We start from the raw sequence: 18,565 nt of genomic DNA on the forward strand, positions 1-18,565 counted from the left end.
TGCAAAGCCTTTTCTGAGTCAGTATTTATCTTGTTTGAGTGGTGATAAAAACCAGGTCATTCTCAATCATAGCAACACAGACCTGGGCGTACTGAAACATATGTTCCCTTTACGTAATTCCTCAAGGCAGTGTTTTCCAAAGCAGAGGAGGGGACGGCGCAGAACTTTGCTACCCAAGTGAGCATTATGGCCCAATTAATGTCAACAAACCTAAGGAAAAAAAGGAATGTTTCCACATTGTAGGGTTATGGTTTCTTTCCCGCCTCCCTCCTCCCCCAGCCTCTCTGTACAAAATTCTTAAAGACCAGCAAATGTCAGCGTGCAGTTTAGCCCAAATCACAGCTCTGCAAAGGAGGAGAAAAAAGGAAAAGCCCATAAAAATTTCTGGAAGATCTGATGGAACATGAGCGACTATGAAAGCTATTGTGAGGAAGCCTCACACAGCTAAAAGAAATAGCTCTTAATTTACAACCTGGGCTGACAGTCTGTTCCAGACTGACTTAACACTCCTGAACAGCCCGGCTCAGCACACCTAAGTGTCTCATGCCAAAGGATCCTAAGAGGGCTGGGCAACTTAGAGGAGACGTAACACAGGCCCATATGGTGCACATCTGGCCAAAAATTAGCAAGAGAAAAGAAATCAACTTCTCAAATCCACAGACAGGTGTTTGGAGCATCCCAAGGGATCCGCTTATGAAGGGCAACAGAGATGGCTCTGAGCCAATGGTTAGTTAAGAAACAACAACGTTACTGAGAAATGATGAAAAAATTGCTACAGGTCAGCAAGAACCAAACAAGTGTCAGGGGTCTGGCAGACAGACCCCCTGCTTACCTCCTCTTGATAACTGCATCACTTTGAAGTCACTTAAATTACTTAGACGACTATAACCGAGACACCTTTAATAATGCACCAAACAGCAGGCACCTGGTTGAAATCAATTAGGCGCCATCGCTAAATTATAAAGCAGAAATTCACAGAATGACGTCGCAATAGGGGCTATCGCTGCAGGAAGATTAGGAATCAAAGGGGGATTGCCTCATTATGTAAGTAGTAGTATGGACAAGATCCCTTAGATACAACGTGATTGTGAAAAACTAAAATGAGGAGGCCTGTGCTCTGGGCACAAAGGATTCCTAGTGACCACGAGAAAGAACAAACAATGGAGGCAGGACCCAATCTTTACATAGAGGTCTTCCGTGCAAAAGGAAGTGGATATTCTCGGCCAAGAGTAAAATCATGCGGAGATGGGCTGGCCCAGCTGCAGCCCGGATGGCAATATCTGGAACCTGGACAAGCTCTGCACTGGAGCCCCTTTAGATGCACCTCGTGCTTTCTGCTCGGGCTGGGGACCTACAAGGGAGGAGATGGTGGATGCCCCTTAGACCTATTTCTACAGCACTCAGAGTGACAACCTACCAGGTCTGAGTTTCTTTTTCTAGTCTAGGAAGAACCCTGGGGCGACATGGTTGGATTTTTAGGTTCGGGTGTGCACAACCGAGGGGGTCTGACGACCGCACGTGGAACCACCGCCGCCGCCACGCGGGGGCGTAGACCGCAGGCGCGCTCCTTTAACAAGAGCGCGGCGGCTGCGGTGACACTCCGAGACGCCAGAGGCCGCTGTGGGGCCTTCGACCTGGTCCGCGCGGTCGGGGCCGCCGAGCTCTTGAGAACAGCCTTGCCGGTTTGCCGGGGTGAAAGGTTGCGAAGATGGCGACGGCCTTGAACGAGGAGGAGCTGGACAATGAAGACTACTACTCGCTGCTGAACGTGCGCAGGGAGGTGAGACTTACGACGGGTTGCCATCGGGGCTGAGGCCCGACTCTGCCGTACGGAGGAAGCCAGGTGGCGGCGATCGCCCTGTCTCCTCCATGGGCAGCCGGGATCTGGCGGGGAGGCCGCGTGACCCCGCTGGACGTGTGCGACCGCTGACCGACTGAGCGGTCCCCACTGCCCCGACTCTACCGTCGGAGGGCGGCAGGGGCCAGCATCTTCCTTTGCTCTCAGTGGCCGATCGCCACGGGAGCTATGTCCAGAAAAGATCGGAGGTCCCTGTGCCCACGTAAGGGAATTGTCTCCGAGGTAAAAGCTGTTGCAGTGGGATTTCTAGGTCCGGGGACGTGGTGCCATGCTCAGATCACGTCCCCGCCCAGGCTGTTGGGCTGTGTCCTTTTCCTCTCCCCTCCCCCTAGGTCAATAGGATGTCATATTGAGTCGTAAGCACCAAGGTCAAGGCTACCAAGGAAGTTTCCCAAGGGTCTATGGGGTCTGGGAGCCCTTTGTGGAGACGTTCTACCTCTGAAGTGAGTCTAGGCTCAGAGGCACGTGTCCGACACCCTCCTTCATTCACAGCAGCGGCTGTCTAGAAATAGTGGGAGCCTCCTCTTGGACACACTCCACCAGAAGACCACGGGTTAGAAAAAATTCCCTGGCCCAGACAGTGCCATAGAAACGGCTTCAGGATCGATGTGAGTTTCCACACGCCAGGATCTTATACGCTGCTTCCTTTCCCAAAGTATCAGTCCCTTGTGTCTGGTGAGGTCATATCATTTTCCTTCCTTGAGACTGCTCTCAGCAGAGAGATGAGAAAGCTTCCAAGGTCAGGTCATGAAGTAAATCGATTAGTTCTAAGTTACATAGTCTGATCTCCCTGCTCAGGTAGAGAATCTATCTCTATTGTCTGGTAATGATCAAAACTAGCAAATTTGGCTCTCCCGGCCACAATGCACCTTAGAGCACTAACAACAACAATATTCCATGCTTAATTTCATTTTAGGAGTAGTTAACTCACTAGAGTTTTTGTTGCTGAAACCTATATTTTCAAATTCACGCTTGCTGCCTATATTACATTATTGTGTTTCAACAACTATTCTAATGGCTTTTGGGAAGTTAGTCACTTTTGTTGTTTTTAGGTTCCATCAAGTGGAGTACAACACATAGTGATCCTATAAACAACATACCTGAATCCTTTCCTATCTTGTGCCATCGCCATCATTTCTGATACTTGAGCCCATTGCTGCAGTCACTGTGTCAGTCTATCTCATTGGGGACTCTTTCACTGACCCTCCACCTCCCAAGCATGATATTCCTTTCCAAGGATTAGCCTCTCCTAGCAACATGTCCAAAGTATGTGAGACAAAGTTTTGCCATTTTTGCCTATAAGGAGCACACTGGTTGCACCTCTGCAAAACCTAGTACTCTTCTTCACCACAATTCAGAGGCATTGACTTTTCATTCATCCTAATTCACTATCTAACTTTCAGATGCATAGGAAGCAATTGAAAATACCTTGGCTTGGATCACATACATCTTTAGCCTTTAAACTAGCATCATTGCTCATTAGCACTTTGGAGATTTTCCCAGTGCAGCACTTTTTTTACTTTTGACTTCTTTTAACGTGGATGTTGATTATGGATCGCTTTCCAAGCTACTAGTGGATTCAAATCACTAGAGAGACTCCCCCACAACTCTCTACAGACTATGTTGCCAGAACTCCCAATTCTCACATTAACTCTATAAATTAGATCTTACATAAAGCACATCCTTGATTTACAGTGGAGGAAACTGACCTAAAGAGGCATGGAGAGAGTAAGTGTCTTGCCCAAATCACACTAAGTTCAAAACTAGGCAGTCTGACTTCTGGAACTCTTCTCTGGACCTTTGCAATGTCTGCCGCCTTTTTTTGCCAAAAGGCCACAGACTACAAAGCTGCAGGTTCTAGCACCTGACTTAAGAATCTCACGATTTACTATGAAAACAACCACTGAAATATTTTTGAGACTCACAAATCGTCTTGGACTGTTTAAGGGTGCTTCAATATTCTTGTCAATTTGACGTTAATCACCAGTATGGCTACTGGTAAAGAGCCATGGTGGTTAAGTGCTTGGCAGGTAACCAAAAGGTTAGCACCCACTAACCTCTCTGGGAGAAAAATGTAGCAGCTGACTTCTTTGAGAACCCTTTGAGTCAGTTCTCTGTCTTACAGAGTTGTTTTGGGGCAGAGTTGACTAGATGGCAGCAAGTTTGCTTTATGGCTTTGGGTAAATCGCTTATTTGGGTTTTTTTGTTGTTTTTTTTTAAATCGCTTATTTGTTACTTTCTTTTTTTAGTGAAATTGTATGGCTAACTTTTTTTTATATATACTTAGCGTTCTTAGAGGCAGAGGTACATTGTCATTCATTCATAGTCAGGGATCAGTGATTGAAGGGCTACTTACCTTTTTAATCAGGAACGTTGGTGGCTCAGCTGTGGTTAAGTGCTCAAATGCTAGTCAAGAGGTTGGTGGTTAGTCTCCACCAGCCGCTCATTGCCAGAAAGATCTTCCATAAAGATTGACAACTTTGGAGCACTTCTATTGGATCTTTATGAAGAAAAACCCTCATTGTCTACAAGTTGGAACCAACCCACAGCTGACCCTCCACTGGGTTTTCAGGGACTGTAAATTGCATGGGAGGAGATTACCAATCTTTCTCCCTCAGTGTCTGGTAAATTCAAACTGCTTGCTTTTTGATTGGCAGCACAACTAGCTGCATGAATTATCAGGGCCACTCTGAATCAGGACCAATTTGACAACATTGATGAATTTTACCTGTTTATGAGACCTAGTGAATGTTAGGCAGCTGTAGATAGTAGTGTGTGTGTGGAGGGGGTAAGATCTATGATAATAGACTTGGCTACAGTCCTAGCTAGACATTTATCAAGTATATACCTTGAAACTCTTGGAATTTCAGGGCTGTCACTGTTATTGGGTTGATGGATGAGAGCCAGAGAAATTGTTTAAAAGCATTTTAATTTTCCCAAGGAGTAAAGTTACTTCCCAAATTTATGAGAAGTGAAATCCCCATATGTAGAGTCCCTGCAAAATCTGCCCTGATCCCTAAATCACCTTGTAGTGCCTTTATCTACAGACTCAGTATAAAATGTGGCCAGCAGGTGTTGAATCCTGATTTTTCTCTCAGGATTCTACTATAGGAGAACCTTTTTTTTTTAACCTTTTATTTTATTCTGATTTATTTATAAATTCCATATACATTGGTTTTTACACCAGATCTTTCCCATTTCCTTAACCCACCCTTACCTAGGAGAACCTTTTAAGGTAATATAATATCTGGAGTTGATATTTACTAAAGAGTGAGAAAGAGAGTGAGTGTGTGTGTGTGTGTGTGTGTGTGTGTGTGTGTATGTGTTTTCAAAAATCAAGAAAAATGAGAATAATCCTAATTCTGATTTACATGGGTGGTTGAAAGAAAAAAACCATCACGTTTACCTATGTGCTGTACATTCTAAACTTCGATGCCTTTTGAGAATGGTAACAAGATTCCCTTCACCAAAATCTCTTCAAAGTGAGCATCTTCAAAGCTCTTAATTTTCAAAGGGAGCTCTCTGGGTGGCCTAGTGGCAAGAAGCTGTGCTGCAATTCCAAAGGTGCACAGGGTTCAAATCCACCAGCTGCTCCGTTGGAGAAGGAAGGGCAATCTCCTCCTGTGCTAGTAGGATTGAACTCAACACAACAAGGAAGGGGAGGGCAAGGTCTGCCTTACAAAAAATTTAAAAAAATAAAACCTCTTCATTTCAGTAACATTCAAGGAGTTTCTTCCTTAGAAATCATAAATGGAAGCAACCCCAGGAGATAAAGCTGAGGAAATCTGTTTTTAAATTACATGTATAATATATATTTATGACCATTGGAGCTTTGTAAGATGTCAAATTAATGCTTTCCCTTCTCAGATGTTTCAGTTTCCCCCCAAATGTTTAAATTTTAAAATATTCCTTTTAATTTGTGTGCCAAGGAGTGAAGCAGGTGGCTAGACAGGCCCACCAAATCCTGCCATAAAGAAGATTCGTGATCTACAGTGATTCATTTCTGTAGCCTTCAAGGCTTCCTATTTACAGAGTGAGCCATCGTCTGCCAGCTGGTCTCACATTGGGATGAGGGGGATGGAATGTGTCATTTAACTGGACACACTAAAACCAGATGGGCATCTCTGGTTTAGCATTGCCAGCTTCCAAACATCTAACAGTCTGAGATTGTCAGAATGACTTTCCAAAATTTATTAAGCAAAAGGATTCTTCAAGAGTAAATCAGGATGGGAGTCCAAAAGAGTTTCACAGAGCCAGACATCAAGGTGTCACCAGGGTCCTGCTCTTCCTGGGGGAAGTATTTCATGCCTTATGGCCATATCGCTCCAATTTCCATTGCCTTAGCCTCTTCTGTCTCTAATCTCACTCTGCCTCTCTGGAAGGACGCTGGTTGCATTTAAAGCCTACCTGAATAATCAAGTATAATCCCCTCTCAGGACCCTTCATTTAATCACATCTGGAAGTTTTAGGATCCAGACATTCTTGGGAGCCATTGTTCAACCTACTACATGTAGTAGAAGATTGCATTTTAGGGCTATGAACGGGTCTCAGCCATTGATACATTCTTTTTAATTAGGATAAAACCCAGAGTGAGGATGACACAGGAGCAGGAAGGTGTGGAACACTGCAGTCCATCCCAGCCTGAGATAACCAACACTAGAGCTGGCCCAGGTGGGAGGGGCTGTGCATCGGGTGTGGTGAGCTTCCCAAACCTGTGAGTTTGTAAATTGATGATGGGTAGCTGTTTGCCAGGGTCATTGTATAAGGAAGGGGTCAGAGTAGGGTTTGCAGGCCTTTAAGTGCCCTCCTGGCTCTGCGGACCTGTGATTCTGGGAAAAACTTGTGGGTATAAATAAGGAATATCTTTTAAAGTTCTATTTCAGAGGTGTCAAGGAAATATCCTAATACTGCATCTCCTGCGTAGATACCGATGTGGGGACCTTGTCCAGCCTACTTGTCTAAATAGCAAATCCAGGTCTCAGAAACCTGCCAGAGCAGGCTCTGCTCAGAGCTCAGAAACAGATGGCTCTCATGGAATTCAGGGCCACTAGACTGGGACTGGCCTAATTTAGTTTACTCACCATGGAGGGCTGGGAAATTTACATAACCCCCTTTAAGCTACTTGAGGATCCCTATACTTCTGTCCAGGAGACATTTTACCTTTATGCTTTTTTTATAGAAACTTTAATTAACAACAATTTCTTCCCAAATAATGGTGGTGGTGGTGGTGGTGGTGGTGGTGGTGGTGGTGGTGAGGTAGTGAGGTACCATCAAGTCGACTAGGGCTCATAGTGATCCTGTGAACAGATCTGAGCCTTGCCCTGTCTTACCCCATCCTTATATCTCTGCCATGCTTACAAGCCCAATGTTGTGGTCATTGTGTCTTCTATCTTGTTGAGGATCTTCCTCTTTTCTCTGATCATCCACCTTTTCCAGCATGACGTCTTGTTCCAAGGACCTCCTGAAAACACACCCAAAACCCATGAGATCAAGTTTCACCATCCTTGCCTGTAAGAAGCACCCTGATTGCATTTCCTCAAAGGCAGATTGGTTTATGCTTTTGGGCAATCCATAGTATATTCAGTACTCTTCTCCAACACAATTCAAAGACATGATTCTTCATCAGTCTTCTTTATTCATTGTCCCAACTTTCAGATGCATAGGGAACAGTTGAAAATGCCGTAGTTTGGATCAAGCTTGGAAGCAGGAGTGGAAGCCACTTCCAAAATGGCTTGCCTCTGGAAACTCTGTGAACATGGAGAAACAACCAACGTTAAACAAGTGTTCAGGTCTTTCATTCATAGGGTTGCTATGAGTTGTCTATGATTAGATGGCACTTAACAACAACATAGCTTGGATCTGGGGCACCTGAATTTTGAGCTGATATCCTTGCTCTTTAGCATTTGAAGAAGTCCTTGACAGCAGATTTCCCCAATGCAACACTTCTTTGGATTTTGTGACTGCTGCTTCCATGGGTGTTGATTGTAGATCCAAGTAAAATGAAACAGATAACCGTTCCTACTTTATCAGCATATTACCTTTGAAAGGATTTTTATTTTTTATTTACAACATACTTATAATCTATTTAAAGATCTCTGATTTCACTCAGTTTTGCTTTAAAGGAGCCAACTTCCTTTTCACGTTTTAAACACTTCTGGAAAAAACCACAGTTGTTAAGTAAAAAATAGAGTTGCTAAATGAGAAAGTTGTTTTCTCACAACCCACTTACACAGGTCAGTGTTCTAGAATCTTCATCCTTCCAGAACAGCAATGGAACTAGGAGTACAAAAGTAGCACCTGCTAATTCACAATCCCTGTGTTTTCCTTTCTTCCTTTGCTGGATACCTTAAAAGCTCTTCCTGGTTAAGTGATGGCTGATGAGGCAAAACCAAATGGACCCAAGTTAATAAAATGTGGGTGTACCAGAACTATAACTGCATCAAGAAAAACTACACGCTATTGCCCTGCTAGAAAATCCATCTCCCTCTTCAAAAACAAGGGCAGCAGCATGTGTTTTTCATATTAACTAAATCTCGTGTGTGGCAGAGTTAAAAACAACTGTGCCCACTTCAGAGGTGGCACACAACCATTCCTCTTTGAATGTGTGACACTCTCCACAGTCCTCATGGAATCCAGTCTCCCACAACAGGCTCCTGAAAGAGCTCTCTGCGTCTCTTCTAAGTCCCATGGGGCTTTACCCATCTTACTGCTTGTCCTGGTTATTGTTCCAGTACACCCACAAACTGCAAATTTGAATCTATCCCAGTTGCCCTGTGATGGGCATGACTGAACCAGTTCAACCCTGCTTTCCTGACACAGGGCCCTTTACTTTTCCCACAGTTTCTAGCTGTCTGCTGTTCTGTGGCTGCAGTTTACAGCCTCAGGGGGAGATAAGAACAGGCTTGAGCAGTTTAGACAAGTTTACTGACTTCTGTGAGGACTAACTAACCTGGGGAGAGAGTGACCCACAGAGCAGTCTACAAAAATTGTGTTCTAAGGAATTGTTCTTAATTCTAAGAAATAAATGGTAGGCTGAGTCAACTTGGGAACTTAAAAAAACTCATTGCCATCAAATCAGAGCCCACTTATACTTGACCTTCCAGCAGGTTTTTAGATGCTGTAAATCACAAGTGAGAAGATTGCCAGTCTTTCTCTGTTGGAGCTGCTTGAACTGATCGCTTTTAGATTATTAGCATAACTCTACAGGCTGCATCACCCGATTAACATCCAGCTGCTAACCAAAGAGTTGGAAATGCAACTCACTTCGAGACACCTCAGGAAAAGGCCTGGTAATCTGCTTCTGAATGAGCTTGAGAGTCTATGGAGCACAATTCTACTGTCACGCGTGGAGCTTGTCCTGAGTTAGCGGCTGAGAACTACCTGCTTATTAACTGCATAACGAACCTCATTATGGGCAGTTTGGGGTTTTTTCTTAATGGAGGTCCTAAAGATAGGTCTGAGAAAGTCCGTTACTTCACGACCTCTATTATGTCCATCTGGTGGCCTAGCTCCACTGCCAACCCAAAAGCACAGAGTTTGAATCCACCAACTTCTCCTTGGGAGAAGGATGGGCAGTCTCCTGCGATTTACTGCCTCTGAAAACCCACTGGAAAGACGCTCACTGCCCGGGTCCTTTACTTGCTGATATGTCAACTCAAAAGGGCTTAGATTAAAGGGTGGCAAGGAACCCCGATTGCCTTTTAAGAAGTATTAAAGTCTCAGCTGGGACCATTCAATGTTTTATCTTTTATATTGAGTTAAAAGGTTACCTAATGGTGATTTTTACCATCTATACATAACCTAACAATTGATTACAAGTTTAAATACTTGGGTAGTAGCTAAATTTCTAAAATAAAGATGTTTGCTCAACCTAAAAAAGAAGGGAGAAAACCCACTGGAGGGTCAACTATGAGGTGTTTCCGCAACTTAGTGGTACAAACGACCAACCCTACATTATATTCAGTTTTGCTATTCATAATAAATGATAAATGGTTAAAATATATGCACTGGGCATGTAGGATTAAACCTTGGTTGCAAAAAAACCCCTATAACTTACCCAGATGATCACATATTTTACCATGTTTGGTAAGTGAAGCGGCTAAGGAACACAGTCCTTAAGATCAAGGATTTTAGTACTTGTCACCACTTGGGTAGTTGTTGTTGTTGTTGTGTACCATTGAATTGGAACTGACCCATAACTGACCTTCCATTGGGCTGTTGGAGGCAGTTTAACCCCTCACAGCCTCTGTTTACTGAAGTGCAAAGTGGAGCTGGTCTATAAAATGAAGCTGGTCATAGATTTATTGAGGAGAGGCAGTAGAGTATAGAGAAGGGGCTTCGGATTTACAGGCAGATAGCCCTGTATTCAGATGTACTTTTTCTGTTCTGAGAGTTTATTCCAGCCTAACCATTGAACCTTTTCAATTCCCATTTTCTTTAAGATGCAGATAATAGGTAATAATTTATAAAGCACTTCCTACTTCACCTCACGTACTTTGGGCATGTTGTTAGGAGAGGACAGTCCTTGAAGAAGGGCATCACACTCAGACAAGTGAAGGGTCAGTAAAGGGGGGAAGACCCTTAATGAGATGGGTTGGCACAGTAACTGTAACGATGAATGGTCTCTAGTGTGTCTGAGATGATGAGGTTCGCACAGGGCACAGTGCAGATCTGTCATTGACAGGTCTGCTATGAGTCGAACTCAGCTCAATCTCAATGGCACCTAACGGCAGCATGGGCCAGAAAGGGAGGTCTGATGGTGTCGTCCACAGGAAGTCGCACCAGCAGCCCAAAGGCTGGACCTCTCACACAGTTCAAATCCACCAGTGATTCCAAGGGAGAAAGGGGCAGCCTCCTCCCATTGGATGTACAGCCTGCTGAGTGTCAACTGTGAGTTGGTTCTGACGTAACGGCAGTGAGAGTTTTATGAGCCAGGAAGACATACATTGGTGCATGCTGTGTGATGAGGTATGAATATAGGTGTCTGGCATAAGTAGGTCAGTCATCAGAAATACAGCTGCTGTGTTGTGGGGTATTTTTTTATTTTGACAAGCATTTTGTTGAGTGCCATCAAGTCACCTTTGACATAGCCATCCTATCCGGCAGAATAGAAATCCCCAAACTATTTTCTTTTTCTCCTACAGAGCCACTAGGTGAGTTTGAACTGCCACCCTTTGGACTCTCAACCAAGTGTTCAAACATCATGCCACTAGGCTTCCTTTTGTTAAACATAAAGGTTTGCTTATTTTTAAAAGGCTTGCATGTACATAGAAAGCCTTGGTTTGCTTCACTTTCTGGCTAAATCTACCTTCCACTTATTGTACTGTTAAAAAACATAGTGCCCAAATTTATGCTCAGCATTCAATTATAAATTCTTGAAGCTTTCTCCCCTCTTTTTGTTCAAAATACCAAGCTCTTTTTCTTCCAAAGAAAATTCTCTCACTGAACTCAACTTCTGCATGGTCCTTAGTCTGATTTGGGGTGAGAAAATGGATGCTCATGGAAGGTGGGACAGAGCATGGAAGTAGGGTTCAGAGCCCAGTGCTAGTCCAGAAAGTCTGGGACAAAGGCCGAGTGGAGCTACAGTTGTGGTGAGTTGCCAGCTCTGAAGGGACCAGGCAAAAAGGGGAAGCCTGACCAGAGACGTCCATCACAGCAGGACAAGACAGAATGATGGTCCAGAGAACTATGAGGAATGCTTGGCAGGTTTTAGTGCTCTCTCTTAATGTAATTAGCCAACATCATGAGGTTGAATTTAAAAAATGTGTTTCTTTAGTGAATCATAAGCCAGCTATTACCTTTTTGCTTTGGGCTTTTGAAACAATTGCTTCTTGAAATGTTAGTGTTCTAGTTTGGTGCTTCCCTCCCCCCACCCAAAAAAAAAATACCTTCCCCTCCTTCATAAAAGAGATTTGAGTTGAAAGCTTTTCTGTTCGCCTTGAGTTTGATAATAAAACAACAGAGCAGAAAATATGGGCCTTGCAAGCAGCATGTTTTGCTTGGCTGTGAAATTTTAGTGTTTAAGTAAATTTTTATTTTCATTTTAGTTATGTGTTTTATTCATACCCTACCTGGATCAAGAAAGGATTTAAGATACCTCGCACTCTTTCGCATGCTCTCTCTCGCGCGCGCGCGTTCTCTCTCTCTCTCACTTGCTCGCTCTCTCTCTCTTGCATGTGTTTATGTATGTGTGTGTGAGAGAGACTGAGATATGCCTGCCTTTCTCCCATGAAGCAGTGGGTAAATTCAAACCACCAGAGAAAAAGCCTGTGAGTTGACTGCACAGCCATCCATAGACTATGCCACCAAGCTCCCTTTAGGTTACTCACCGATGAAAAAATGGTGTGAACTTTTTAAGAGCATATAAATATATTTTCAGAAGATCATTGAGAAGAGGTGCTCTGTTTAACCACTCTTGTGGCACAGCATTGTGCGTTCCCACCCCCTTGAAGAAGCTCTTAGTCGGGGTAGAGCCATCTCTAAGATGATCGTCTGGTTGCTAGATTCCCTTTTGGCTCCTGAACTGTCAGAGTACCTGGCATGTGATGTGTGCACCCTCATTTGCAGGAGCCAGAGAATCCTTGAGTAGTAAAAATGCCAGGCCAACAGAGAGAACCCTGGAGCAGGCTGCATGAGTGGGCCAGAGCAACAGATGAACACTGATGAGAAGAAGTAGAAGGTCAAGCTTGTAGGGAAAAACAAGCCAAACCCTTATGTGAATAGAAGATCTGAACCATTAGTTTTAACCCAGAAAGGAACTCCAGAGCTTGTTTCCCAAAGATTCTAGCCATTTTATTTACTGTTATGGCTCAAGGGTACCAACTAAATATAATATATGGGCATGACCACAAAGGGTAATGAAAAGAAAATTGTACCATAATGGTAGGACAGTATTTCTTAAGCCTTTGGAATTGCCTCTGAACAAAAATCAAGATTTCTGTTCCTTTGGCCCATTTGTTCTCAGATTCTGTAGCCACCAGAGATGTGCAGAGTGGGGAGCTTGGTTCCCCTCCCTGCACAACCTTAGATGTTACACATATTCTATCTTCCTTTTTTCTTTTAATGTATAGGATTCTATTGTTACAAAATATCTAATCTTTTGTTTCATTTACATAAACAATAAGAGACGTTGTGGCCTGTCAAGTCAACTATGACTCATAGCAACTCTATGAACAATAACACTAAATACTGCTCCAACGTGAGCCAGTCTGTCTCAGACAGACTTAATCTGACTTAATTTCCCCAGTCGCTGTGTCAATCCATCTAATCTAGGAACATCATCTCCAAGGACTGGTCCCTTCTGACAACATGCCCAAACTATGTGAGACAGAATTTCCAAATCCTTGCCTACAAGGAGCATCCTGGTTTCATGCTCCACAGGAGAGAGCTGTTTGTTCTCTTGACAGTTCTGGTATGCTCAGTACTCTTCTCCAGCACTACAACTCGAAGGCATTGATTCTTCTATCATCGTTATTCATTGTCCAGCTCTCGGATGCATAGTAAGTAATTGAAAAGACCATAGGCTGGATCGGGTCCACCTTAGTCTCTAGACTGACTGACATCATTGCTCTTTAGCATTCTGGAGAGGTCCCTGACAGCAGTAAGGATAGTGGGTTCTATAAGTTCTGTAGGACTTTCCTTCCTCTTTTAGGTAGAACTTAGACAAGTTTCAGCAGTATTCCTAGTTGAAAAAGCATCGAATTGTTTGATCAAGCTCCTACTTTTTTTTTTCACTTGTTCATAATTCATTTCTCTCTTAATTTGTCTGTCTCTAAAGTAAAGAGGAAAGGAAGAAAGTGTTGTAGTCCATAGAGAGTTGCACTACTAACCCAAAGGGGATCTCTGGCGATTCAAATCCAACAGCCACTCTGTAGGGGGGGAAGATGGATAGTGTCTTCCCGTGTGATTCACAGCCTCTGAAAACCTGCCGGAAGATCAGCTGTGATCCAGTTCTGACTTGATGGCGGTGAGAGAGAAAGTGAAGAGTCCCAAAATGATCATAAGAGATAGATTTCCATGGTCACTGAAATAGAATGCGTCCACCTGAATGAATCCACTGCCGTATAAAGAAACCATCGTCATCAGGTTGATTCTGACTCAGCAGCCCAGTAGGACAGAGTACAACTGCCATGCAGAGTTTCCAAGACTACATCTTTACAGCAGCAGACTGTTTCATCATTCTCCCACAGAGTGACTGGTGGCTTTGAACCACCAACCTTTCATTTAGCAGCGAAGCACTCCACCACTCAATGTTGGATTACTTAATATGCACAGTTAAGCATAGACTAATTTACTAATCTGTAGTGAACAATTTCACATTTTTTCACTATTTGTACGTCATTTTCACCGAGAAGGATTCTGCTTCTAGGTGTGACTGACAACTGTCTCTTCCAACCCCACAGCACCTTCCTACAGAATCAAAACCTCTTTTCACATTTGCAACCCCTGACTTTTCAGATTTACAGTCCTGGCTGGGGCTGAGGACCAGTAAGCAGGGCTGAGCTGTGCTTACCTTGCTAATTGGATAATCTGCCCCTGGCGCTACCAGAGCTCCTTTTTCACTGCGATAATGAGAAGGTATATAAGCTGCTTAGCATACATATTTCTATGTAAAGTAAATGTCAGTATATTTTTATTTTTTTTAGTATCATGAGAATAAATGTTAATAAAAATGCTCATTGATTTGTGAGAGTAGTTTGTATGTTTCCGTTGAGTCTTTTGTCTGGTATGTTTTTGTTTGCCATCGAGTTGGAACCGACGCATAGCTGACCAAGAATATTGCCCATCTTTCTTCTGTGGAGCAGCTGGTGGATTCGAACTGCCTGCCTTTACGTTGGCAGTATGAGTAGGCCACCAGAGCTCTCTTTGTCTGGTACATATATTGTGAATATCTATTCCCTTTCTATAGGTAAGCCAAAATTTAGTTTGAGCTAAGTAAGCTACCCTCATTGTATGGAGGTTACTTCAGTTTGATACTTTATAATTATTTACTCATTCATTGTTTATCTAACTTCATTTGAATTTTTATGTTTGTGAAAACTTTAAATATACCCTCAACTGCCAGAAGAATGAATAATCTGCCTTGGAATAAGTACAGCCAGAATGCTCCTTAGAAGTGAGAATGGAGAGACTTCATCCTAGATACTTTGGGCATGTTCTCAGGAGGGACTGACCCCGGGAGCACAGCATGCTGTAAAGTAGAGAATCAGTGAAAAAGAGGAAGACCTTCAGTAGGACAGATGGCTCAGTGGCTGCAACAATGAGCTCAGATATGGCAGTGATTATGAGGTGGGCACAAAACCAGGCAGTGTTTCATCCTGTGAGCTCACCCAGCTTCTTGTTGAGGTGCCATCGAGTTGAGCACAACTCATAGCAACCCTGTGAAAAAAAGATTTGAACCCTGTTCTGTTCTGGCTATCCTCACGCTTCCTGAGCCCATTACAGTAGTCACTGTATCAATCCACCTGGTTGAGGGTCTTCTTCCCCTTCGCCAACCCTCCACCCTTCTCAGCATCATGTCCTTCTCCAAGGAATAGCCCCTCCTAACAACATGTCCAAAGAATGTGACGCGAAGCCTCATCATTCTTGCCTCCAGAGATCACCTTTTCCAAGACATAGCTGTTCGTTCTTTTGGCCGTCAAAGAGATGTTCAGTGCCTTTCTCCAATACCACAGCTCAAAGGCATCAATTCTTTATCTGTCATCCTTATTCATAGTCCTGATCTCAGATGCATAACTAGTAATTGGCAAGACTATGGCTTGAATCAGACGCACCTTAATCTTCAAACTGATATCACAACTCCTCAATCATTTGGAAAGATCCTTAACTGCAGATTTTCCCAGTGTAATGTGTCTCCTGACATCCTGACTGCTGGTGCCACGGATATTAATTGTGGATTCAAGCAAGATGAAGCTGTTGACAGTTTCAATCTCCCCTCCATCCATCATGCAAATTACCTTTTCTGAAACACACCCAACTTGATAGTACTTAAATTGTGTTTCTAGCTAGTTTTCAGGTTGGGTATCCATACCTCGTAAACTCCTCAGTCTAGATATGTCACCAAAACTTTGTGATCCTCAGTGTTTATGTCTGTAAAATGGAGGTTCTGATAGCAACCTTAAGAAGTTTTGTGGGGACTCTAATAGCATCAAAGTCTTAAATGAACATCAGTGGCAGTCTTTGGCTATAAACCTATACACGTGCATTTGACAGCATTGACCTTGAAATGCCCTTTGATGACAGATGCTGTGCGCTCTTGATCTTCCTTTTTCACCTTCTCATTTTCTCCTTATATATTAATGTCCAGAGAATTAGTTCTGCATCTCTGTGCTTAGGTGTCCAGATTCACTTTTCTCTCAGCCTCACTACCTCCTAGTTTCTCTCTAGCCCATCCATTTAAACCAAAACCCTTAGAATGTGATTTCGTTTTCTCTTTCCTCTTTTAATGTTCCCTAAGTGAGCTCCTGGTCCTTGTCCTATGGATTGTTCAGCCCATGAAGCCAACATAGATCCCTTCATTTCCATTTCAACTTCTACCCCTTTCATAATATCAAACCTAAACTTCCCCTGTCATTTGCTTCCAAGTCTGTCTGGTTTTGGTCTTTACCTGATTTCATTAACCTGTACCAAAGTAACATTAACAGCATTACAGAGTATACCCTCCCTACCCAAAAAACTTGGGGCTTCCTGTTGCTTATTGGGCAAGCATCAAACTCCTTGGCTCCATTTTTTTTTTTCTTCCATAATTTTTTATTATTATACTAGTTTATTTACAGAATTCTAATACATTGTTTTCCAGAACAGATTCTTCCAATTTTCCTCACCCCCCTCACCCATCAAATTGTGCAACCCCATGATTATTCCCCTTTCCCCCTGCACATCCTCATCCCTCTACTTCTACTCCCCATGCCCCCCACTTGGATTCTTATACTCATTCTACAATAATGGTTTTATACAATATTTGTCTTTGTGGGACTGAGTTAATTCACTCAGCATAATGCTCTCCAGTCCCTCCCAAATTAGGTAATAATTTACAAAACCATTGCTCCTCTGTTCTGCATAGTATTCCATTGTATGAATGTACCAGAATTTTTCAATCCATTTGTTTGTGGTTGGACATCTGGGCTTTTTCCAGGTTCTTGCGATAGTGAATAACGCTGTTATGAACATTGGTGTACAAGTCTCCGTTTGTGCCTCAATTCTCATTTTTTAAGGGTATATTCCAAGTAGTGGAATAGCTGGGTCATATGGAATTTCTATGTTCAGCTTTTTGAGGAAGCACCAAACTGCCTTCCAGAATGGTTGTACAGTCCCACCAACAATACATAAGAGTTCCTTTCTTGCCACATCCTCTCTGACATTTATTACTTGTTGCCCTGTTAAATAAACTTTGCCACTGTTACTGGAGTTTAAATAAACTTTGTTACTGGAGTGAGATCCTACCTCATTAATAAGGTTTTGATTTGCATCTGTCTTATTGCCAGTGCTTTTGAGTATCTCCATGTGTCTGTCTGCCATTCTTATATCTTCCCCTGTGAAAATTCTTTCCATGTCTTTTGCCCATTTTGTAATTGGGTTATCAGTCTTTTTCTTGTGGAGGCCAAGGAGTATTCTGTAGACTTCATTATGAGACTCTTGTCTAAGTTGGTATTTTGGCTTCATTTTTAAATCCTCTTTCGAAGTTAGATATTTTCTATCTTTTCTGTTTACTCTGTGGTGCTGTTCTACCTTTTTCCCCCCCTTAGTATGGCATTCTGTTTCTGCAGAGTTGCTGAAGCAGACCTAAGTCTGCTTCTGGAACTGCAAAGAAAGTAAACTGCATGTGCTCTGTTTACTGTGATACTCCCCAAACATAGCTGAACCCACAGTAGAATCTTCACAAAACTTCCTGAATGAGTGGTGGATATGGCACCAGAACAGTTTCTTGCCTAGTACTGCCTGTTATACTCCATTGGTTCTTGGGATAGCGTTGGCATACATTAAACTTACAGAATTGAAATTATGTATGCAGCTAGTGCTGTACTTGTTATATCTAGGTACATTTACTTTATGTGATACCCTGACACAAGTATTCAACCCATTGCCATTTTAGAAATCAAATCTCATTCTAGAGAAACTTAGAATTGGAAAGAATATCAGTCATCAGCTTGAAAAGTCTAAATTACCACCTTAACAAAAAGCATTTGTGGTATATAGGAAAGAGAACTAATTCAAACAAATGCTTTATATTTCCGCTCCAGAGCAAAGCAGCACCCTCAGAAGGCTCAGTGCAGGAATTCTGAAAACCGTGCTAGAAGATGAAAGTGCAGCTTTTCCCTCGCCGGGCTTGTCCTTTTTCCATTTGGCAGATATTGATTAGCTTCCACTTTGTTTTTATTGCAGTGGGAAAAGGTTGCTTGTTTATCATCTTTTACACCAGTGCCAGTAATATTTGTAAAAGTAAATCATTTCAGATGTATTAGATGTATTTTTGTACAGTTTTATCTTTTGTCTGTTGGACAGAGCTGGATTTTTTTCCCAATTGTATAGGTTAACTCAGTTGCTGTCACATCACTGTGTTTCCTTGTGTGTCAGAGTGGGACTGTGTATGTACTTCATAGGGTGTTCAATGTTTCAGAAGACACCTAAGCCCTTTCTTTCATGTTGCCTCTTGGTGTACTTGAACTACCAACCTTTCTATTAGCAACTGAATGCATTAGCCATTCATGC

At 42.8% G+C, this 18,565-nt stretch overlaps 1 protein-coding gene across 3 annotated transcripts in view; it reads left to right on the plus strand.

Moving 5' to 3' along the window:
* The first annotated feature begins 1,613 nt into the window (after positions 1-1,613).
* DNAJC11 (DnaJ (Hsp40) homolog, subfamily C, member 11) overlaps positions 1,614-18,565 on the plus strand; it is a 117,410-nt gene continuing 100,458 nt past the window's right edge. The window contains exon 1 of one of the 3 annotated variants that reach the window (XM_006885784.1): positions 1,614-1,780. In XM_006885784.1, coding sequence (XP_006885846.1) covers positions 1,709-1,780 — 72 coding nt within the window. In that variant the 5' untranslated portion in view covers positions 1,614-1,708. The remainder of the gene's footprint in view (positions 1,781-18,565) is intronic. The other 2 variants (XM_006885785.1, XM_006885786.1) reach the window with 2 other exon arrangements.

This window comes from Elephantulus edwardii, unplaced genomic scaffold (assembly GCF_000299155.1).
Source record: "Elephantulus edwardii isolate Elephantulus edwardi_28Jun2011 unplaced genomic scaffold, EleEdw1.0 scaffold00045, whole genome shotgun sequence".
Lineage (NCBI taxonomy): Eukaryota > Metazoa > Chordata > Mammalia > Macroscelidea > Macroscelididae > Elephantulus > Elephantulus edwardii.